General features: G+C 43.1%; 1 protein-coding gene across 1 annotated transcript in view; it reads right to left on the minus strand.

Annotated features, from left to right (window-relative positions):
- The window catches only part of SHROOM3 (shroom family member 3), a 312,102-nt gene that overhangs the window by 193,234 nt on the left and 94,615 nt on the right, over nt 1-24,253 (minus strand). The window contains 1 exon segment of the mRNA XM_057546670.1: nt 5,724-5,878. Within this exon segment, the coding sequence (XP_057402653.1) occupies nt 5,724-5,878 (155 nt within the window).

Raw genomic sequence — 24,253 nt, forward strand, 5'->3', positions numbered from 1 at the left:
GAATCGCCTCTCCTTTCAGTTTTTCCTAGATGAATTAAAAATCAGTTTATCTGGGTTTTTCTTGGTTTCGTTTTTCACCTGTTTTTCTTTTTAATTAATTTATTTATTTTTGGCTGAGTTAGGTCTTTGTTGCTGCGCACGGACTTTCTCTAGCTGTGGTGAGCAGTGGCTTCTCTTGTTGCGGAGCACAGGCTCCAGGTGTGCGGGTTTCAGTAGTTGTGGCACGTGGGCTCAGTAGTTGTGGCTCACGGGCTCTAGAGCGCAAGCTCAGTAACTGTGGCGCACAGGCTTAGTTACTCCCCAACATGTGGGATCTTCCTGGACCAGGACTCGAACCCGTGTCCCCTGCACTGGCAGGTGGATTCTTACCCACTGCGCCAGCAGGGAAGCCCTTTTTGCCTGTTTTTTAAGCATCACGAATATTTCTAAATGAAGGAGGCAGCTGGGTGGAAAGCACTAGCTCACTACTCGAGATGCCAAGACGCCCCAAGACCTGCTTCTCAGAGACCTCCATCCTCATTTTGGCTCTTCGCATGTGGCCTTGGGCGAGTCCCTACACATCTTTGGGTGCAGTTCCCTCATTTCTACCTCTAGGCAGAGCCGTGGAGTGAAAGGGACAAAACCTAGATTCTCACTCTGGCCCCTTCTAATTCTGATGATCCGATTCAGGACAGAAATCTGAGTCTGAACACAGGGCAAGTCACGAAGCCTGGGAGTACACATATTTTAGGCAAATGTTTATTGTTTGTTTGTTTTTACGAATTCAACCCTCCTTTCTCCTCAATTTCACTTTTCCCAGTAAAATGTGATCTACTTTTACCCCCTTCGTCTCCTCACACATGAACACATATATTCAGTCGAATAAAAAATAAACATTCCCTTCCAACACATCAACTCATAGACTAAATGAATGGGAAGGGGAGAAGCAGTATCAAATTTGCAGGGATGGTGGGAAAGTTCAGGAGTAAGATTTCATTTTAAAAAGGGGCTCACGTTTCCCCACCCTCTGTGTACTGTTCTGAATCAGACATGCTGCCCCCTATGCCCAGAAAGACCATTTCCCCACACAGCCTTCCCATTCACTGGGACCTCCAATCGTGTGCTGTGTTTTAGAGATTAAAATGGGCTTCTTTCAAGAGGTAACTTATTTCACAAATATGCATTTTATTTTCAGGAGAGTTTATCCTTTAATCACCTACACTATATACTGAACATACATATTTTCACTTAAGTCTCACAACAATCCTTTGAGGCAAGAATCAAATTAAATGACTGTTTTCCAGGCAGCGTCGAACTTGCATCACCATCTCATGCATCCTTTCTCCTAGAAAGAAGAATCTGACTTTCAAGTGGCTTACATGAGCCTTGCAAAAAAAGTACAAAACATTTAACATGAAATATACACCCAAATTTTTCTTTGCCAAACCAACCATTGATACCAAACTTAGGAGTAGGATAGTATTTGGCAAAAGTAGCAACTTGATGCAGAAGGTTGAGAGGTTGGATTTACCAAGAAAAATGGGTGGTTGGGGGCATTCTTATTGGGGTTACAATGCCCCATTGGTTACGGTGCCTTTCTGATGATCTGAGTCAAGACAGGAATTAGAGTCCCAACTCAGGGTAAAAACATGAGTTTAGATGCATATCCAGCAATTAACCCCAACAGTCTGTTCTGAAAGGGAAATGTAGCCTTTGATTTTTTTAATTTAAAATTTTAGGTTTTCTGCAAACAGCAGTGAGTACTCCCTGTACCAAAAGCACCTTGCCATCACCCTCAGGGATTTAAATTAAACCTGAAGACCCTTTCCTTTGTCTTTAGTTTCCATTCATTCTAAATGTTACTGGCTCTAAGACATGCATTTTACACCCATCTGCCAAATACAGTCTCTGTTGATTTTAGAGAGGGTTTGGAGTATTGACTCTTATTTGTGTACATGTCTGCTTTCTTAATTTACATCCTTTGTACTGTCCTTGCATTCCACGAAGGTCTTCCTTCTTCAGCTTCCCTTCAACTGAGAGATGTTTGTTTTCCTTTTCGAAAGTCTTTTCTTTGGCTCACTTCTCATTTTATCATTTCTTCTCCATTTATCCACCACTAGCTGCAGACCTTTGTGTACTCAGCAGCAGACACATTCTCTGTCCTCATAAGCATCTACATCACCCCCTTCACTCCCTCCTCCCAGAGGACTAAACTCTGCCTTCTTTATGGGTCAGCAGATCTTCTAAGGTCACTGACCCACAACTCACTTGAGACTTTGCATTTCTCTTGTCACTGTAGCCTTTTAAGAAGGTGTTTTTACTTTTGATTGTTTTTGGTCACTGGGTAAGACACCCTCAAAACTTATGTAAACACCACTACCCTGCTCTGCATTCTTGGCATATTTATGATGGATGAGGAATCCTGCCCACCTGAGGTGCTACCCTCACCCGCCCAAAACTAACTTTAAGAAAAAAGGAGGCAGGTACAGATGGAACTGCTGATATATATACACATTTTCACTAGGCAAATGATTTCTCCAGGAAACAGACCCCCCAATCACGTTTCCTGGAAGCCACCTCAATGTTTTTTAAAAGTATAGAGATCACTTAGGAAAAAAAGGAAAGCTAGTAAATGAAATAACGAGTCACCCTGTTAGAATCAAGTGTAAGGAAATGAAATCTCTGGACATGACATGGGCCAAGATATAAAGGTAAGACTTCTCAGGAAAGTGACAGCTCTACTAAGTATAGAGCCAGATTAATCCAGAGCATGGGGCTTCTGACCCAGTTCTCTGTAGTGTAGGGGAAGAATGTCTATCCATGTCCACCAAAGCATGTTCATAAATCCCCATCTCTAAATATGTGTGAGAAATAAAGACTGCCTCCTTCTCCCCAAACTCGGAGAGTTCAACTGTAAAAATCAACACATAATAGATGAGATAAGACATATTCAAAAGGCATCTTAGAGACAAAATGTTTCCCACAGCAGAAGCGGAGAGTGCAAGGACTCTTCAGTAACCTTATCGATCCCATTAGCATATCTAAAGAAAGAATGTGTCAATCAGAAAGGGGATTTGATGTGGAGGGCAGAGAAGAAACGAGACTGGAGAGGAGCACTTTGGCAGAAGGATTCCCTGCGGTCCATAGAGGAAAGGGCTCTGATTCAGCAGCGCGAACGTCTGGTCCGCCTGGCAGACGCGTCTCTAATGGAAAGATGGACCATCTGGCCATCAGCGCGGATGCCAGCACATTCTGGCGCCTCAGACCCACTCTTTACTCTTGAGTCTGAGATCAGCACGCAACCTCCTGACCTAATTATGGTCAGACTTCCTATGGTCCTTCCTTTTTCCTGTGGGGATAAAGTTTACTGATTCTTGGTCCCCTTGGGATACTTATTCCACTTACAGTTGTCTTCTTCAAAATGAGTTAATGCGTTGACATTCTGGTGTATATCCTTCAATTTCCTATGAGTTTGGATGATGTGAATTAACATTTCTAAATTCCGTGAGATCCTGGGCACTGTCATGACCAGTTCTGTACTTGTCATGACCAGTTCTGTAAGGCTGGGGACCAGCCCCTTAACGGTGGTAAATTCACGAAGGGAATAAAAGGGTGAGGGTGGGAGATTCTTGATAACCAGGCGTCCAGCATATTTGGTAATATGGCAATAGTTCATATCACCACATGCCTCTCCAACCCAATTCAGGATAATAATGAGCAAATACTGCACATCTACTATGTACTTATACTTTATACATTAAATCTTCAAAATGCCCTTTTGAGGCAGGAATTATTATTTCCTATTATTATTTTATAAATGAGAACATTGAGGCTTATAAAGAGGCCCAAAGTCACACAATTTGCGAACGACAAGGACAGATTTCAACCCCAGGATTGTCTGTTGCCTGTTCTGCTGGAAGAAGTAATTCAAACCTCATGTCACCATCAACTAGAAGGCATAACTGGAAGCCAGCATGACTACTTTTCATAGTAGGGAAGAGGGCAGCCCTCTCCAGAGGTTAACCTATCACCAGAGTCCCATCAAAACATACCGAGAGTGTGGATTCCGCTGTCAATCCTCAACAGACAAATGCTAGTGTTCTCAAGTTGGACTTTGGGTTCCAGTGCCAAAGTGAGTTCAAAACCTTCAACACTCTTCTGGACACATAGAACAGACCTAATGGTTCTGAGCCTTGCAACCCATCTATTTGAGAAATCGGCCACTGTGTTTGGGATGACTGCTTGCTTTACTCAAATCTTGACCCACAAATAATGGACCTATGCCTAGGGCTGGCCAATAATAATAAAAATAATAGCAGCAGCACCTGTTGTTACCATGAGTTACCATGTAGAGTATTTCATTAAAGCATTCTAATCACCTTGTAAAGTAGGTATTTTAATCCCCAATTAAAAATAAGGACACTGAATCTTCAATAAGGTTAAGTAATTTGCCCAATATCACATAGCTGGAAGATGGCAGCCCTAGAATTTGAACCCAGGCCTGATCTGACTCTGGTGCCTATGCTTTGAGCCACTCTGCATCACTGGCCACCAGAGAAGCAAGCCCTGAAGAGAAACCAGACACAGCCCAGCACGCTGCGGAGAGTCACTAGAGCCTGGGGACGGGGTGGGACCACACCCAAGGCTGTGTTTCTGTGGTTGGGAGTAGCTGCTGTTCCCCTGAGCAAGGGCTCACACCCTCGAGGAGTGAATGAATGCAGGCGCAGACGGTCCCCTAAGAGACGATATGAGACATGATGAGAAGACCAGCTCACTGTTCACATCTTAAAAACGGCATGGTTTGCTTAATGACTCCTGAAGTTCCACCAACTCAAACATTCTCGAGTATTATAACACTTAGTTGTCATGTGATGCAGCCAAAACCTGATTAATGAAGAAATATCCAAACAAGCAAAATATGTAAGCCCAGGACTTAGTAGGTCAAGGTAATAACACTCAAGTGGCCTGGTGAAGTGGAACCAGGAGTATCTAGGCTCCTTTGTCGCTCTTCCACTCAGCAGCCTTGCCCTGTAACTTACTTAACCTCTTACGTATAAAATGAGGATAATGATAGCTACCTCACCAGGTTCTTGCGCAGGTTCAATGAACATATTTACCTATGTTAATATAAAACATCTCCAGCAATGCTTGGCTTGTAATAATGATTGAAAAAAATGTTTAACCTCCTTCCCTTTTCCATATGTAATTCCATCACCATGAGTTGTTTTCCTGGAACTAAGAAGCTTCTTACTCTAAAGCATCATAACCAATCACAAGCCAAACCTTTTCCAGCAGAGGAACCACCACTATCACAACCAGAAAAACAAAACAAACCAAACAAAAGCAGGAATTCACTTGTTTTGACGACCCACCCCGAAAACCCCGGGTGGGTGAGGCTAATGGAATGCCCCTAAGGCACCAAGCCCATGGCTTTCTCCTGTCCCACAGGGAGACGACACCTCATAGAGTCTGACCACATCGGGGATCAGGGTCATCAACCCCGGAAATGTACAGGGAACCCTGCCAAGCCAACACCTGCTGGGAAAGCCAGGGTTTCACAAGACAGTAGTGTCTGAAATGTCTTCACAAGCTACAAGACGGGCAAGAAAAAAGGAAAATTGGGCGCGGGCTAGGGGCGGGGTGGGGGGTACCGTCAGGATCCACGTGGCGAGGTTTAAAGAACAAGCTCTTTAGGGGAGGGGGAGGGGGAGGCGGAGGAAGAACCCGGCGCGCGCCCAGCCTACCTGCGCACCACTAGCCGCAGGGTCTTGTAGGATCCTTTCACCAGGGAAACGGCCTCCCTCCGGGAGCTGCTCAGCGTCACCTCGTTGATGTGCACCACCTCGTCCCCGGCCCGCAGTTTGGAGCTCACCAGGTCCGCTTTGCCCCCTTCTTCGATCTGCTCGGAAAGATGAGGGTCCACAGGTGAGTCGCCCGGGGCCCTGCCTGGCCTCCCGCAGAGCCCGCTGCACCGGCTGCAGCCACGCCCTACTCCCACAGCCAGCTTCCAGAAGGCACGGATGGCCTCCTGTCTCCACACCTTCCAGCCCCCAGCCCGCCCACAGAGGGCGCTCGGAAACCTAGGCTGAAGGGGTGAAAGAACTCGGTTTCCATCCAAAACCGCTCATGACCTCCATCCAAAGTCCCTCAAAGCAACTGTTATATTCCTTTAGAAGCTGCGTTCTTCTTACTTCATTTATTTTTTATTGTCTAAAATGCTAACTAACTCATTGGGTAAATAAACTGTGGTACCTCCAGACAATGGAATATTATTCAGCACTAAAAAGAAATGAACTAAGAGTCCATGAAAAGGCATGGAAGAACTTTAAATGCATGTTATTAAGTGAAAGAAGCCAATCTCAAAAGGCTACATATGGAATGATTCCAACTCTATGACATTCTGGAAAAGGCAAAATTGTGGCAACAATAGAAAGATGAGTGGTTAGATAGGTGGGAAGAATAGGCAGAGCACATAGGATGTTTAGGACAGTGAAACTATTCTGTGTGACACTATAAGGTTGGATACATGACATCACACCATAGAACATACAACACCAAGAGTGAACCCTAACGTAAGCTATGGACTTTGGGTGATAATGATGTGTCATTGTAGGTTCATCAGTTGTAACAAATACACCGCTGTGTTGGGGATGTTGATAATGGGAGAGGCTATGCAAGGCAGTGAGGAGCAGGGGATATATGGAAACGCTCTCTACTTTCTGCTCAGTTTTGCTGTGAACCTAAAACTGCTATAAAAAACAAAGTCTATTGAAAAGTGGAATTCATTCAACAAAGTGATGCAACACTTGCTATATGCCAGAAATTGTTCCAGGAGCTAAGGCTGTAACAGTGGACAAAACAGACAGAAACCCTTGCTCTTCTGGTGCTTAGGGCAGAGGCAGGAAGCAAGCACTAAACATAATTATCAAGTAACTGATGTGTTATGTTAGAAGTTGGTGAAGTGCTTTGGAAACCAACAGAGCAAAATAATGCTTGATCCTGTGGCGTGTCAATGATGATGAAAGGGAATAAAAAGGGAAAAAATAAAACAAAAACAAAAAACAAGTAGACAAACCTGACCTATATTTTTTCTTTTTTCAATAATTACTCTCCAGAATTGCCCCCATGTTCAAAAACCTTCAATAGGTCTCAATATATATAAAATAAACCAAACTCCTATAAGAATTTTGTGAATTTGGTCCTCACTAGCTTTTATTTTAGCTAAAAGTAATACTTTATTTTTAAGATAATGTTCACTAATTTATTATTAAATCACTATATATTCATTAGTTTTATTATAAAGGATGAAAACAATTCAGAAAGTGTGTAAAGGGAAAGGGAAAAGTGAATCTTACCCTGGCTCCTGCCATGTTACTCTCTAAAGGTAACCACTGTTTACAGTGTAGCTTATGAATTTCATATACAGATGGTCCCTGACTTACTATGGTTCAATTTACGATTTTTCTACTTTACAGTGATGTGCAAGTGATACTCATTCAGTAGAAACTGTACTTTGCATAGGTTTTTTATTTATTTATTTATTTATTTATTTATGGCTGTGTTGGGTCTTCGTTTCTGTGCGAGGGCTTTCTCTAGTTGCAGCAAGCAGGGGCCACTCTTCACCGCGGTGCGCGGGCCTCTCACTATCGCGGCCTCTCTTGTTACGGAGCACAGGCTCCAGACGCGCAGGCTCAGTAGTTGTGGCTCACGGGCCTAGTTGCTCCGCGGCATGTGGGATCTTCCCAGACCAGGGCTCGAACCCATGTCCCCTGACTTGGCAGGCAGATTCTCAACCACTGCACCACCAGGGAAGTCTGAGAAACTGTACTTTGAACTTCTCCTGGACTAGCGACGTGTAGTCATGATGCTGGGCAAGGCAGCAGCCAGAGTTCCCAGTCAGCCACGTGATCACCAAGGTGGATGACTGATACACTGCTAACCATTCTGTAACCTTACAACCATCCTGTTTTCACTTGCAGTATAGTAGTCGATAAATTACATGAAATATTCAACACTATTATTAAACAGACTTCGTTTTAGATGATTTGACCAACTGTAGGCTAATGTAAGTGTTCTGAGCATGTTTAAGGTGGGCTAAGCTAAGTGCAGTAAGTTAGATGTATTAAATGCATTTTCGACTTAACGATATTGTCAACTTACAATGAATTTATTTTGACGTAACCCCATTGCAAGTCAAAGAAGACCTGTATATATGTATTTTTCTTTTTACAGAAATACCACACTATACACACCTCCTCAACCATCTTTTAGCATTTAACAGAGAGACATTAAACTGAGGTGGTTAAGAGTTTGAGGAGTCAGACAAATAGCCTAAAGGAGGAAGTCACTTATTCTCTCTAGGCTTCAGACATCTCCCTTATGAAGCAAGGATAATAACAGCACTGCCTCCCAGCGCTGCAGAGAGGATTAACGAGATGAGCCACATGAACTGGTAAACACGGTTCCTGGCTTATGGTAGGATTTCCAAAGTGGTAGCTATTGTTATCAAAAATCATGTATCATGAAGATACTTCCATTTATATCAGATTCTACTCTAACATCTTGGTATGATTCATTTAGCTATTCTTTATCGTTGGTCATTTCCCCCTGCTTTTCTATTCATCCTACTATCCCTGCTGACCTTCTGTAAATTCACCTTTCCCCCAAACACACCGGGCCCACTCTAACCTCAAGGCCCCACACCAGCAACTCAGATTTCCCTCTACCTGGATTGCTCCCCGCTACCTACAGCGCCCATGGACACCTATAAAAGCTGCAGTATACCCTCATGGTTAAGAGCTGGGGCTCTGGAATCAGACTATCTGGCTCTGTCACACACTTCCTAGCTGTGTGACTTTAGGCAGGTTATTTAATCTTTTTTTAAATAAATTTATTTATTTATTTATTTATTTATTTATTTCTGGCTGCTTTGGGTCTTTGTTGCTGTGGGCGGGCTTTCTCTAGTTGCGGCAAGCGGCGGCCACTCTTTGTTGCGGTACGCGGGCTTCTCATTGCAGTGGCTTCTCTTGTTGCAGAGCACTGGCTCTAGGCGCACGGGCTTCAGTAGTTGTGGCACGCGGGCTCAGCAGTTGTGGCTCGCGGGCTCTAGAGCGCAGGCTCAGTAGTTGCGGCGCATGGGTCTAGTTGCTCCGTGGCATGTGGGATCCTCCTGGACCAGGGCTCGAACCCGTGTCCCCTGCATTGGCAGGCGGATTCTTAACCACTGCACCACCAGGGAAACCCAGGTTATTTAATCCTACTATGCCTCAGTTTCCTCTTCTGTATGATGATAGTACTTACCACAGAGACTGTTGTGAGGATCAAGTGAGTTCACGCAAGTAAAGGGCTTAAACAGTGCCCAGCACATAGTGCGTATCCAATAAAGGTGAGCTCGAATGACTACCCATTCTTTGAGGCCAAGTTCAACTCCTGTCTCCTCTAAGCCTTTTCATGCCTCTCATCAATACCCACTCCACCCCTTTGCACCTGCAATCTGTCATTTAAGAAGTATCCCCTTACACACCATTGTAAAGCAATTATACTCCAATAAAGATGTTAAAAAAAAAAGAAGTATCCCCTTTTCCCCCGCATTGTCAGAGAACCAAATAAATAAAATAACAAACTGTAGTGACATCTAAATAATGTATTATTTTTATGCTACTTTAACATACTGCTTGTGGTTATCACACCTTGTCTTTCAGCGGAGATATTTATGTCCGTGCCTATTCCCCGTCCATAGTCCCACCCCATCCCCAGCTTGGCTCTGAGCTCTGAAGATAGGAACCTAGACTCCATCTTTACTTACCCCGGAATGCCTCCCCAGAGCTCTGTGCACAGGACCTCCTCGTATTGGTTCACTCATGCAACAAAGATTCACTGAGCATCCACTGTGTGTCAGGTATGGAGCTAAAAGCTGAGGGGACAACAACGAACACCACAGATACAACAGTCCCGTTTAAATTCCAGTTTGTAGAATTTAATCCCCTCTGTATTGTTTGCCAACGTTTTCAATAAGATGAGAATGAAATGAGACCTAGGAAACGACCAATTTCTTACATAAAAAAGGAAGTCAAGAAAAGCTCATTTGTGTAGTTTATATCATGGTCTTCTCATGACTGATTTAATGCGAAAGCAAATGTTACGAGGAAGAATGGCATAAAGAGTTTCGTTGTTCACTGTTCTGATAAACTATTTCCATAACACTTTGTATTTACAGAGTTTCTCATAATCTCTTCACTTTGTACAGAACTTTGAGGCTTAAAATGCTTACTTTTAACAAGTCAGGAAATTCCCTGGCAGTCCAGTGTTTAGGACGCGGCGCTTTCACTTACGGGGCCCCGGGTTTGATCCCTGGTCGGGGAACTAAGGTTCCGCAAGCCACGCAGCGTGGCCGAAAAATAAAAACAATTATTTATAAATAAAACTGAAAAAAGTGGGGGCTGGGATGATTTTTTGGTATGGTATTTATTTACCAACCATCAGTTGGGCACCTGCTCTACGAATTGATTCTCAGATCTCTCCAAACTCTCTCTGATTGATTCATGCTGTCTTCAGGTTTTAATTCCTACCAGAGATGACTTTTAGACCTTTCCTCTAACACTAAGCCCTTACCCTGTATTTTCAGTTTCTTTTTTCCTCTTCCTCCTTTTTCCTCCAAAGACCCCTCCTCCATCATGAAACTTCTCATCAACCCAGATTGGATCTCTCTCTTTCTCCTCTAAACCATTTCTACCTGCCTGGAGACAAGCCACAGCACTTACCTTTGTCATGGGTATTTCTGACCATGCCCTATCCCCTCTTGTAGGTTTTAAACTCCTAGAGGTCAGAAACTCTTTCATCCCAAGTATCTTTTGAGCATCTACCATGTGTCAGGTGCTGTTCTAGGACTGGTGAAAAGTCAAGGAAGGGAACAAACTTTATGTTCTCCTTTCTTGGAGTTTACATTCTAGTATGTTCTTAGTATATTTCATACCTTTGTATTAAAATACTTGCACATTCACAGAGACAGTTCAGAGAACATATAGTGATCCAAACAAGGCTGGGTTCTTTCTGTTCTTTGGGTGTTTCAATTCATCCATAAACACAGCTCTCCATGGGAGGCCAGGTGATTTCTAGTGAATCACAGGAATCCTAGGAGGTCTGCTTGGTGCTAGGATTTACCCAGGGGTTCTACCCAATAGGCCCAAGTGAGCCTTGAATTGAGCCAGTTGGGCACAAAGTGTAGACCCTTCATCTAACTCCTTTCAGCTAACCACATTAAGGGCTGCCATATTAGTCTGTGGATTACCTGGGACCCCCACGTTGCCCTCCTCCTCCTCTGCCGCTGGCCCTTCTGCTGCCTTCCTATTTGGCAGCATCAGTGTCAGTGGGTATTCTACCTGTTGGTAACTCAGATAGTACACCTGTTTGCCAAGAAAGTTGGAGCTATTGGCTAAAACAGGGCTGTGAATTACCATAATCTATATTGTTATCTCCATTTACTATCACAAATGAGAAACTGAGATATTGAGATGCATTTGCTGATGCAGTGGTAACATAATTGAGTTCAATCTATTGAGGCTAGCTAAATGCATAAATCTTTTGTTTTCTTAAATCTATGAACCAATCAAGATTCATGAATTTCTTTATTATTATTATTATTTTGGCTGCATTGGGTCTTCATTGCTGCACGCAGGCTTTCTCTAGTTGCAGCGTGCAGGGGCTACTCTTTGTTGCAATGCGTGGGCTTCTCATTGTGGTGGCTTCTCTTGTTGCAGAGCGTTATCTCTAGGCATGCAGGCTTCAGTAGTTGTGGCACACGGGCTCAGTAGTTGTGGCTCACGGGCTCTAGAGTGCAGTCTCAGTAGTTGTGGCACACAGGCTTAGTTGCTCCACGGCATGTGGGATCTTCCCGGACCGGGACTCGAACCCGTGTCCCCTGCATTGGCAGGTGGATTCTTAACCACTGCACTACCAGTGAAGCCCTGCTTAAATCTTAAGTTTATGTTGATTGTGCACACTGTTTATCTAAAATCATTATTATAACTTTTTTAAAAAAATTCGTATTTATAAAAGGTTTAACAATAATTCTCTTGAACGATTCATCAAAGAGGATTATACCTCTAACCTCAAGCTCTGCTGATACTGTCCATCAATAAGACTCAGTGAAAAATGAAGCTTAGTGTTTTAAACCTTTGGACCAATACTTGAGCAGCTAAAGAGGTCACTGGCATTGTTTGTCCAATTTCACCTGCAGAGAATTTACTCATTCCAAGAATGTGATTGTCCACAGGTTAAATGACTTCAGATAATGCACCATGTACAACTGGGTGGGAAATCCCTAAGCTAACAAACTAGGGAGAAGGCGATTATACACCTGGAAAATAGCACACTTCTTCCCTTCTCAAATCGTAAATGCATCCACACCTGTAGGATTAAATTGAGTTTGCTCTTACGACCATGTGAGGGGTTGGTTTTTGAATCATTTATAGTCTTTCACATTGTGGGACATTTACTACCTAAGATAGTGCCTGCACATAATTAGTTATTGATAAACATGTGTTGAGCAAATCTGGGGAAGCTGACTTTAAAGAAATACAATACTGGGTGATACATGCCGTGATAGAAATATATTCAAAATACAGGTATAGGCAAAAAATAGGTAAAGGGGAGAGTTGTCTGTCCGTGTCAGCAGCTGAATGAGGCATGTGAAGGGGCAAGAAGTCAGGCCCATCTCCTCCCTTCTCTCTTTTTTTTAAATAAATTTATTTATTTATTTTTTAATTTTATTTATTTGTTTATTTATTTATTTATGGCTGTGTTGGGTCTTCGTTTCTGTGCGAGGGCTTTCTCTAGTTGTGGCAAGCGGGGGCCACTCTTCATCGCGGTGCGCGGGCCTCTCACTATCGCGGCCTCTCTTGTTGCGGAGCACAGGCTCCAGACGCGCAGGCTCAGTAGTTGTGGCTCACAGGCCCAGCTGCTCTGCGGCATGTGGGATCTTCCCAGACCAGGGCTCGAACCCATGTCCCCTGCATTGGCAGGCAGATTCTCAACCACTGCGCCACCAGGGAAGCCCTCCTGCCTTCTCTCTTAACCCTTGTAGCCCAATCTAAATGCGGAAGCACAAAGCTGCCATTGGGATGGGTCCTGTGTTCTGCTTCTCCAGGCTTGTGCCCTCCAAGACCAAATGCCTTGACTCTCTGCCCCCCAGTCCTGTCCTTCATCTTATCACACAGCATCAGCTGCAGCATCACCACAATCAGAAGCACGTCATGGGCAGCAACCTAGCGACCGTGTTGCAACTTCAATGAGATCAGGTCACGCTCCTCCACATGACCCTCATCTCCGCACTCAGAATGGAAACCAAAGTTCTCCCTGTGCACCACAGACCCTGCTGGATTTGGCCCCCGCACCTTTCCACTTCCTCCTGCTCTCCTCCTTGCTTACTCAACACCAGCCCTCGGTCTCCTGGTGGCATGTGGAGTTGGTCAGGCACGCTCCCGCCTCAAGCAGGCCCTTGTACCTGCTGTTCCCTCAGCCTGGGATGCTTTTCCCTCAGGTAATCACTTGCCCTTCTCCCTCACCTTCTCCAGGTCTTTACACAAATTCAGCTTCCGGAGGAGGCCTTTCCTGACCACCCCTCTAGAATGACAACCTCTTCTCTTCGTTCCCATCTTTCCTTTTTTTCTTTAGCACTTCAATCATGATTTAACTCACTATACTTTTTACTTATGTGTCTTGTTTATCACCTGTCTCCCCAACAGAATGTCAGCCCCATGGGGGCAGGGACTTGGGTCTGTTTTGTTCGCTGCTGTGTCCCCCCCCAGTGCTCAGGACAGTGGACAGCATGGGGCATAGAGCTTGCTCAATATTTATTGTATGAGCGAACGAGTCCTCATCATCATTGCTAACAGTTGTCGAGTGCCTTCTGTGTTTCAGTAACTTTACTGCATCATCTTAAAAGTCACAAAGCCTCTATAAGATATTATAATCTCCTTTTTCTAAACAGTAAGGCTCAGAGGGGTCAAATGACCTGCTCAGGGTTGCAAAGTCAGTAAAACAGCAGAGCTGAGGCTGCAAGTCAGAGGCCACACTCGCCAGCCTGCCGCCTTGAGAATCCCCCAGGTCTTTGTCCCCACACTAACACTTCTTCACTTGTAGGCCTGATCCTTCACGTGCCCAGGAAACCTGACACCCAACACGCCTGCCTTCTGACCCTCCTCTTTCAGGGATCCTAAGAACTCCGGAGCTATTACACGAGCTCACAGGTTCAACAGAATTCACAGCTTACACATGAGAAAGAGTTGGCATTTCAGTGTCACTGGGACAAGGAGAAGACCTGGCCAAGTAAAACCGAACATGGAATGGTTTCCATTTATAATTCTATCTGGAGTTTTAATTAAAACCAAACTCATCCTGTAGACATCTACCACAATTGAATTTCACCTGCGTTCTAACGTCTGAATTCTTGAGTGATTGCTTTTCCTTTCCTGACTACTTTCATTCCTGGATGATCCCAAGGGAGGAGTATGGGGAGGAAAGGGTAATTCAATAACTCACAGTCAATCCAACGAAACATACAATTTGTTTGCTGTTTTGTGCGATTGGTGATTTGAGGAGAGATACACTCTCCATAACTGCAAAAATTATATTAAAGGAATAAGAAAATACAGAAAGAATAAAAAAATAAGTAGATAAAGAAATCTATGGGACTTCCCTGGCAGTCCAGTGGTTAAGACTCCATGCTCCCAATGCAGGGGGCATGGGTTCAATCCCTGGCTGGGGAACTAAGATCCTGCATGCTGCGTGGTACGGCCTGAAAACAACAACAACAACGAAGAAATCTATGAAAAATCTTTCAAACAAAGCTGTTGGAGAGCTGCTGCTTTTTTATTCACTTGGAATTATCATTGCAACCTGGTGGGCATTCTTGGTTTTAAGCTATACATAAAGTAGAGACAATGAAATAAAGTGAAATTAATAAAAGTTCCTCCAAGGAACTATATCTGGCTCTCGGGTCCTATGAAATGAACAAGCATTTCTTGGACCCCAGAACTAATCGCTGGACTTTAAACAAAACAAAGAGACATCCCTACGAGTTGCACTCAGTGATATGAGGATACAGGTATGATGCCTCCCTTTCTCATCACCTGCTTCTTGTCTAACCCCAAATCGTTAGGTCTATACTGTTGAAGACTCCTTTTTCAGGTCATAAAATGATGTGTATTGTAGTGGAAGAAAGAACACTGGGTTAAGAGTCAGGAATCCTGTGCCCTAATCCAGACTCTGGCCCTTTTTATCTGTAGGGTCCCGGATGAGTCTCTCATCCATAACATGACCTGTTGGTCATCTATTCCCACTTAAGATGACCAGCAAGGAAAATTCCACAGTTTTATTTTAAATTGGAATACATATACAACAGTTACTATTTAAAATTATATAGTCACTTTCTTTTGTTATTTTCTAAATAGCAGGTATATTATTTCTTTTTTTAAAAAAATTAATTAATTAATTTTATTTATTTTTGGCTGTGTTGGGTCTTCATTTATGCTTGTGGGCTTTCTCTAGTTGCGGCAAGCGGGGGCTACTCTTTGTTGTGGTGCGCGGGCTTCTCATTGCGGTGGCTTCTCTTATCGCGGAGCACAGGCTCTAGGCACGCGGGCTTCCGTAGTTGTGGCATGCGGGCTTCAGTAGTTGTGGCTCACGGGCTCTAGAGCGCAGGCTCAGTAGTTGTGGTGCACGGGCTTAGTTGCTCCGCGGCATGTGGGATCTTCCCAGACCAGGGCTCGAACCCGTGTCCCCTGCATTGGCAGGCGGATTCTTAACCACTGCGCCACCAGGCAAGTCCCAGGAGGTATATTATTTCTTTTCTGAAGCTCATAACCTGGATGGAAAGCCCAAGAACAGAGGTGGAAGCAGTGTGGTGTGTAAAAAGTGGGGGCTCGAGAGCCAGACCACGTGGGTAAGAATCTCACTTCCAATACTGAGTGTTCTTGGGCAAAATATGCATCATGTCTGAGCATCCATCTCTTTAGCCTCAATATGGGAACGAGAAGACTAACCACACAGAGTTAGTGTGAGGATTACATGAACTAACACATTGAAGTTTCCTTACACACAGCAAGGGCTCCATAAAAGTGTTTCCTGAATTACGGGGTTTTGTGGTTTTATTTAATAAGTTTAATACTTTTCCGACTGTTTCCACCACAAGAATGTGGTGGCAACTGCAGAGACCAAGGGGAAGAAATTTGCTTGGAGGAGGAAACAGGATTTACTTAAAGTCAAAGAACAGGAGTTAACTTGATTTATAAGTGAAACAGGAGATAGTCTTTCCTTTGGAGGGAAGCTTTTATTTCAGAGAGTGGTCCCAGTGCAGGAAGTTACCCAGTGACACCTTATGGACCATCCAAATGAGCTGCAGCCCCTGAAAACCTAGACATGCCCACAATTCTTGATTTACTGCTCCCTGGGCAGAAGGATCTGATCTCAAAGGTAGGATAAAAGTCAAGCTTCACTGAAGTCACCTCAGCCACTCAACAAATCATTATCTTGCCGTTGTGGAGGTCAGAAGTCTAAATCACGTCTCACTGGGCTAACACCAAGGTGTTATCGTAGCTGTGTTCTTTCAGGGGCTTGAGGGACGAATCCATTTTCTTGCCTTTTCTAGCTTTTAAAGGCTGCCTGGTGGCTCGTGGCCTCTTTCCTCTATCTTCCAAAGCCAGAGATGGCCAGTCCCATGCTACCTTGCTCTGACACTGACTCTCCTGCCTCCCTCTTTCCTTTATGAGGACCCTTGTGATTACGTTGGGCCCACCCAGATAACCTAGGAGAATCTCCCCAATCTCAAGGTCAGCTGAATTAGTAACCTTAATTCCACTTGCAATCTTAATTCCCTTTGCCATGAAATATATTCCTTGGTTTAAGATGTAGACAACTTTGGGTTGGGGGCATTATTCTACCTATCATAACCACTGACTAGCTGTGTGATGATAGGCAAAGTTATTCCTTTCCTCTAAACCTCAGTTTACTTTCCAGAAAAACAGGGAAGGTGATGATCATAGCACCTACCCCTGGGGATTACTGAGAGAATGAAAGTAAATTATGATAATGAATGAAAAGCTTAGCACAATACCTGACGCGGAGTAAACGATCAATAAATGTTAGCCTTCATCATCATCATCATTTACAGGGGGAAGTAGGTAAAGAGGTTATACACACTCAGTCCTCCACCCCTTATTGCATGCAATAGAATGAGCATCACCATAGAGGCCTGGACCCCTGCCTTTCCCCCATCCTCCCTTTGCCCACCCCTGTTTGGGACACTGAAGTAGGGGAAAGCCCAGCAAACACGATTGACAGACAAGGGACCACTGCACTCCAAGTTGAGCCCTTGAGCTCCTGGTGTCTGAACTCTCTAAGTCAGCTCTCATGTCTTAGAAAGAGACATGTGGGGTTGTTCTAGCCCCACACCAGTTTCTCAGAGTCCCCTGAGTACGCGGAGGACCCCTGGGAACCCCTAGGCTGTAACATGAGCAAAACTCTCCCGTTCCTGGGGGGTGTGTCTATGTGCCTGTGTGTGCCCACCGTGCAAACCCTTGCCTTCTCAGAAAGTATGCTCCTATTGTTTTCCCTCTCAGTGGAGTCCCTGAGCCCCTTCAGTCATTCTGTGCCAAATCCCAGTGAACTCCGCTGAGCTTCAAAAAGGGGAGGGGCCTGTAGAGAGAACAAGAGGCCAAGGCTAACTGGACCCCAGCGAGGGCTCAATCCCCTGTTTCTGCTCCATTCAGATCAAAGACTTGGGCAAGTACTTTCTTTAAATCTACAGGCGTTTATTTATATTTTATTCCATTCCTCAAATAATTTCAGGCATCTTAGTTAGCATGGTTATTCCATGTTCCTAAGAAAGATCCTTTCAATTGCCCCATTTGCTTACATTCAAGTTATAGTGTTTCCATTCATTAGACTGATTCTGCTGTATTTATTCATGGAAATATACCATATTATGTATGATATACATATATGTATAGAACATCTATTAAAATGAACATATACAGAGAATATATATATAAACCACTTTTCAAAAATGAAAGGAGAACTTCTTTTCATTAGTGACATCAATGGAAAGCTAGGATCTTCGGAAAATAAATAAAATCTACAAATCACATGTGTGTTTCATGTATTTCATAAGTATTCAGAGGAAGTTCACTTCTTGTTATCAGTAAAATAGGAATGGGAATCACAAGCCAACAAGCATATATACATGGACACACATATGAAACATACATGCTTTATCTCATTTTAGATAACAATTTCCAACTCTTCCTTTATCAAATTTATATCGAACTTTCTGACATACTCAAATGATCAGGCTTTAGTTTCATCTTCTCTTTTTTTTCTACTCTTGGGTCTGGAAGAAATTCTAGTGGTCAAAAACTAAAATCAGGGGCAGCAAGAAGAAAAATGACAGATGTCTAGATGTTTCGAATGTTTGAGCATCCACTCCTACAAAAAGTGCCTTAGCTGTCAGATCTCTAGCACTTAGTAAAGATGCCTTAGTTCTACTGTTCTAGGATGAGTTTCATGGGTGCCTAATGGTTCAGTCTTAGGCCAGATATCCTTCTGCTTCCTAAGGAAAAGTCCACCTGAGCCAGAGAAAACAGTATGACATTCATTTTAACCTCATGAACTTTGTTTCCCAAAGATTCCTCTAGGTTTTTAGATTTATGATATTAAGAAAGCTTTAGCAAAAATAAATAAATAAAAAGTTAAAAAAAATAAAGAAAGCTTAACTTGCAACAAGCAGAACGGTAGGGTGACAAGGGTGGCTATTCTTATTACTATTATCTTGTCTCTGCAAAAGAATTCTCAGGGTTGGCTGAGCTAGAAGGACACCGGGTAACAAAACTCACACAAGCTCACCTCCTATACAAGATAATAATAGTATTCTATTAGTCACCGTTTTGAACTACCAACATTTTCAAGCTGCATAACACTCTGAGGCCAGAATGATACCTGAAAAGGAACTGGCCACAGGATTTCTTCACTCAGGAGTTCTGAACAATGATTTATTTACTTATCTTCTACCAGAGCCATATAGTGATTAAGCTCTGGAACCATACTGCCCGGGTTCAAATCCTGCCCCCATGCTTGGAAGCTATGTGACCTTCAACAAGTTATTTGACTTCTCTGTGCCTGTCTCCCTGTCTGTGAGGTAAGGTTAATAATACCCTTCATGGGATGGTTGTGAGGATTAAGTTAATGCATGTAAAGTGTTTAGAAAAATGCCATTCAGTAAATACCCAGTAATTGTTAGTTTCTCTCAGTACTTTATATTCTCTTCTGAAAATTAGGAATACTAATATCTCTTTCATATACCTCACAGGTTATTTCAAAGGTTAGGATTAGAAAAGTTTTATGAAACACTTTGAGACACATAAAGTAAATTATTAGAGTGCCTCTACACCAATCTGGAAGTTGGCTCGATAACTTCCACCATCCCTAGAAGAAGGCTTCTGATTAGAAGCCAGACACTAGAACTGCTAAAAGCTGGAAATAAAACAGAAGAAGCAACATCAGCAGAAAGGCAAAAGAATGAAAACAGAAGGAAAAGAACACCTTTGGTCTGCCTACTATCTGTTAGGAGCTTGACACGTGTAATATCATTTAATTCTCACCAACACTTATGAGGTAGGTATTTTGTTGACAACAAAACTAAGACCCAGAAGATTAAATAAGCTGCCCAAGGTCACAAAGTTATAAATAGCAGAGCCAAAATCCAAACCCAGATCTGTCCAAAGCCAAAACCCATCACACATTCGCCCCCCCAACTATAAAACAAGCAGCACCCTACCCTTTCAAAAAAATAAAGCCGTCGTTGTGTTCGTGTAACTAAACAACAGAGAAGGCCAGTGTGATATCAGTGATCAAGGAAAGTTACATACTGGTCACTATAGCTCTCCACTTGACTAGTGAGCAACAGATTCTGGGGAAACTCCTTGAAAGGACCCCATCATACAGCAGCTGGAACACTGCAGCCCTCCTAAGAGTTAGCTCTGCCGTGCTTGGCTGCATCCACAGAGAAGGCCAAATGAATAGATAAAGGTGCCAGAAAAAGTATAAATATGTGTTGTATGAATGAATAAATGAATGAAGGAAAAGTACAATTGTCCCTTAACACTTAAGGATATTTTGTCCTTCACAAATACCCAAATTCCAGTACAGTCTTTCTAACCCCACCACAGCCAACCCCAGATTTGAACTGCCTGCCACCAGATTCCCACCTGCTATGATGCTTCCTTGTTGCTGTCATCTGCAAACCCTCAGGTCCCTCCTCCTCATTCCCTGAAGATCTTTAGCCCTGGCTCACTGTCAGCCTCTCACCAACATTACTTCTACCAGAACACACGATGCCCATAACCTCAGACGATCCTCTGTCCTCCTTAACTCCCTCCTCCAAGCCATCGTGGCTACTCGCTTCCACGGTCAGACCCTAGCTGTGTCATTACCTATGTGCAAACCCTCCATAATCCCAATTTCAGGCATCCCACTCTCTGACCACCTCTTCCTATCTTTTTTTTTTTTGTAACAGCTTTATTGACATGTAATTCATATACTATAAAATTCAGTCTTTTAAAGTGATCAATTCAATGTAGTGTATTCAAAGAGTTGTACAACTATTACCACAATCAACTTTAGAATATTTTAATCACCTCCCCCCAAAAGACACCATACCTATTAGCCTTCACCACCACCACCCCCAATTCCCCAATTCTCCCATTGGTCCCAGTCTAGGCAACCACCAATCTACTTGGTGTCTCTATTTATTTGTGTATTTTGAATATTTCATATCATACAATACATGGTCTTTTGTGCCTAGTTCCTTTCACTTAGCATGTTTTCAAGGTTTATCCAAATTGTAGCAGAATGAAGTATCAGAACTTCATTCCTTTTTATTGCCAAATAATACTCTATTTATCTATTCACCAGTTGATAGACATTTGGGTTATTTCCACTTTAGGGCTATTATGAATAATGCTGCAATAAACATTTGTGTAAAACTTTTTATGTGATGTATGCATTCATTTCTCTTGGGTCTGTGCCTAGGAGTGGAATTGCTGGGTCATATGGTAACAACCTATGTTTAACATTTTGAGGAACTGCCAGACTGTTTTCCAAAGTCACTGCACTATTTTATAATCCCATCAGCTGTGAATGAGGGTTCCAACTTTTCCACATCCTCCTCAACACTTATTGTTTGTCTCTGTTATTACAGACATCCAGGTGGGTATGAAATGATATCTCGTGTGGTTTCGATTTGCATTCCCTCTCCTCTCTTTTCAGTTCATTTGTTCTGATACTCTGACTCCAGCAGTGTTTTGATTCCATTCATTATTCCTATGGCTCTTTCACTGTTTCTCACCCATTTCAAGGAAGTGCTCACTTCCTTCCTCATCCATCTTTTTTTTTTTTTTTTAATATTTATTTATCTATTTATTTGGCTGCGCTGGGTCTTAGTTGCAGCACGCGGGATCTTTTTTTGTTTTTTTTTTTAACTTTTTTTTGGGGGGGTTATTTATTCATTTTATTTATTTATTTATTTTTGGCTGTGTCGGGTCTTCGTTTCTGTGCGAGGGCTTTCTCTAGTTGTGGCAAGCGGGGGCCACTCTTCATCGCGGTGCGCGGGCCTCTCACTGTCGCGGCCTCTCTTGTTGCGGAGCACAGGCTCCAGAGGCGCAGGCTCAGTAATTGTGGCTCACGGGCCTAGTTGCTCCGTGGCATGCGGGATCTTCCCAGACCAGGGCTCGAACCCGTGTTCCCTGCATCGGCAGGCAGACTCTCAACCACTGCGCCACCGGGGAAGCCCCCCTCATCCATCTTAATGTCCATGGACTATCATTATAGTCAGTCATTTTCATAAACCATCAACTCTTTTGCTCTTCTCTTTCTTCCTCATACTCACCTGGCAAAACCCCAGACCTGGTAGAATCAAGCTCCCCATCTACACCACACTTTTATCTGCACAGTTGAAAGTAGCTGGTCTCAGTTTAAATCCACGACCTTCAACCTCAAGTCAGCCCTTAATGCTACCTGGCAATGCTAAACCCATTCACTCCACAATCCCCAAAGCCATTCTTTCTTCCACTTCCCTGGTCAATTTCATAGCTTTGTCAACTTCAACCCTTCACCACCAACCTCACACTGACTGCTTCCTATTTCACCAAGAAAAGGGATGCAATCAGAAGACAATGCCTCAAACTCATACCGTCACATGGACTTCTCTATTTACTTTATCATCTTTTTTGTTGCTAGGGCTGGACCAGCTATAGCGATGGTCCCTTTTGTGCCCAAGATCCTGTCCTTTATCACCTACTCATAAGCTCTATTCCAACCACTGTCCCCTCCCAGGGGACAATTAACACATTTTCCCACTCTATTGGATTATTCTCATTACTGAAAAACATTCTATTATTTCTCCCATGTTAAAAAAAGCAACCTTCCAATCCTACATCTTCCTCCAGCTATATTCCCTTTTCTCTCTATAGCCTGCATCTCATCTGAACTTCAGGCTCATTTTTTTTTTTTAATAATTAATTTGTATTGGGGCATAGTTGCTTTACAATGTTGTGTTAGTTTCTACTGTACAGCAAAGTGAATCAGCTCTCTGTATACATATATCCCCCCTTTTTTGGATTTCCTTTCCTTTAGGTCACCACAGAGCACTGAGTAGAGTTCCCTGAGCTATACAGTAGGTTCTCATTAGTTATCCATTTTATACATAGTATCAATAGTGTATATATGTCAATTCCAATCTCCCAATTCATCCCACCATCACCCCTTTCCCCCCTTGGTATCCATACGTTTGTTCTCTACGTCTGTGTCTCTATTTCTGTTTTGCGGGCTCATATATCTAATTGCCTGCTGTTGGATATTTATTTGGCATCTCAAATTTTACAAGGCTAAAATTAAACTCCTGGTGTTCCCCCTGAACCTCTTTTATGGCAAATAGCGTCACCATCTTCCAATTTCTCAGACCAAAAACCTTAAGAAGTCTCTTTCACATTAGACGCTGAATCTATCAGCAAAGCCTAAATTACTACCTCAAAAATATGTTCACAATCTGACCACTTCTCACCACCTACACTGCTACTGACCTGCTCTGACCTGCCACCATCTCTCACCTGGATATTTAGTGGGATCCTAACTGGTGCTCCTGCTTCTGCCCTTGTGCCCCGTCTACTCATTCCACATCCCTACTCCATAATGTATTTTCTTTCTTCCTTTCTTTTTAATTTTTCCCAGGTTTATCAAGATATTACTGACATACAACATATGTAAGTTTAACGTGTACAATGCGGTGATTTAATATATGTCCCATAATGTATTTTCAGCACAGCAGCCAGAGTGATCATTTTAAAATTAAGTCAAACATGTCACTCTTCAGCGTAGCACCATCTAATGGCCTCCCAACCCACTTAGAGTAAAAGCTCAAGTCCTCTTAATGGCCTTCAAGGCCTTATGCAATCCTACAACCTTCCCCTCTGTATCTCCTCGACCTTTCTTTTATCACTCTCCCTTGGGGTTACTCTACTTCAGCCACCCTGGCTTTGCTGAGATTCCCTGAACTGTCCAAGAACACATCTACTACATGGTCTTTGCACTTGATTCAAAGTCTTGATGCAAAGACCAGGCAGCCACATGGTTTGCTCCCTCCCCTCCTTCAGGTCTCCTGCATTTTTCAGAAGTTTAGCAAAGCCTAAACTGATTCTGATTTTCCAAATCAGAAAATTGCTGGGGCAGGGTTAGGGGAGGTTGGAATAAGAGAAAGAAGAGAAAAGAAAAAGGATATTTAAACTTCGAGGTTCTCCTAAAGGCCAGGGTCTAGTTGCTTATTATTTGGCTTAATCCTCAACCTACAGGATGAGGATGATTATATATCCATTTTACAGATGAGATAACAAAGGTACAGGGGCATTAAGTCATAACCCTAACAAATCTCTAGTAAATGGTAGAGCTTGGTATCCAATCAAAAATAGAACCTCAAAACCTATCCTTGGCCCACGACATCACAGATATCCAGCTTCCTATTTAGTTGAGAACAAGTTGGGAATGGATGCCCATTACAAAATTCAAATATTTGCAATAGTAAGGAAATCAATATGGCTTATTTTTACAAATTCTTCACCTTGACTCTACCCTAAAATGAAACTTCTTCTGTGTGCTCAACTGTGGGTTAATTAGATTCCAGAGATTCCTGGCAATCTCTCAAGTAATCATCTGGGATCACTTTTGCATGATA

Source organism: Balaenoptera acutorostrata, chromosome 5 (assembly GCF_949987535.1).
Source record: "Balaenoptera acutorostrata chromosome 5, mBalAcu1.1, whole genome shotgun sequence".
Taxonomy (NCBI): Eukaryota; Metazoa; Chordata; class Mammalia; order Artiodactyla; family Balaenopteridae; genus Balaenoptera; species Balaenoptera acutorostrata.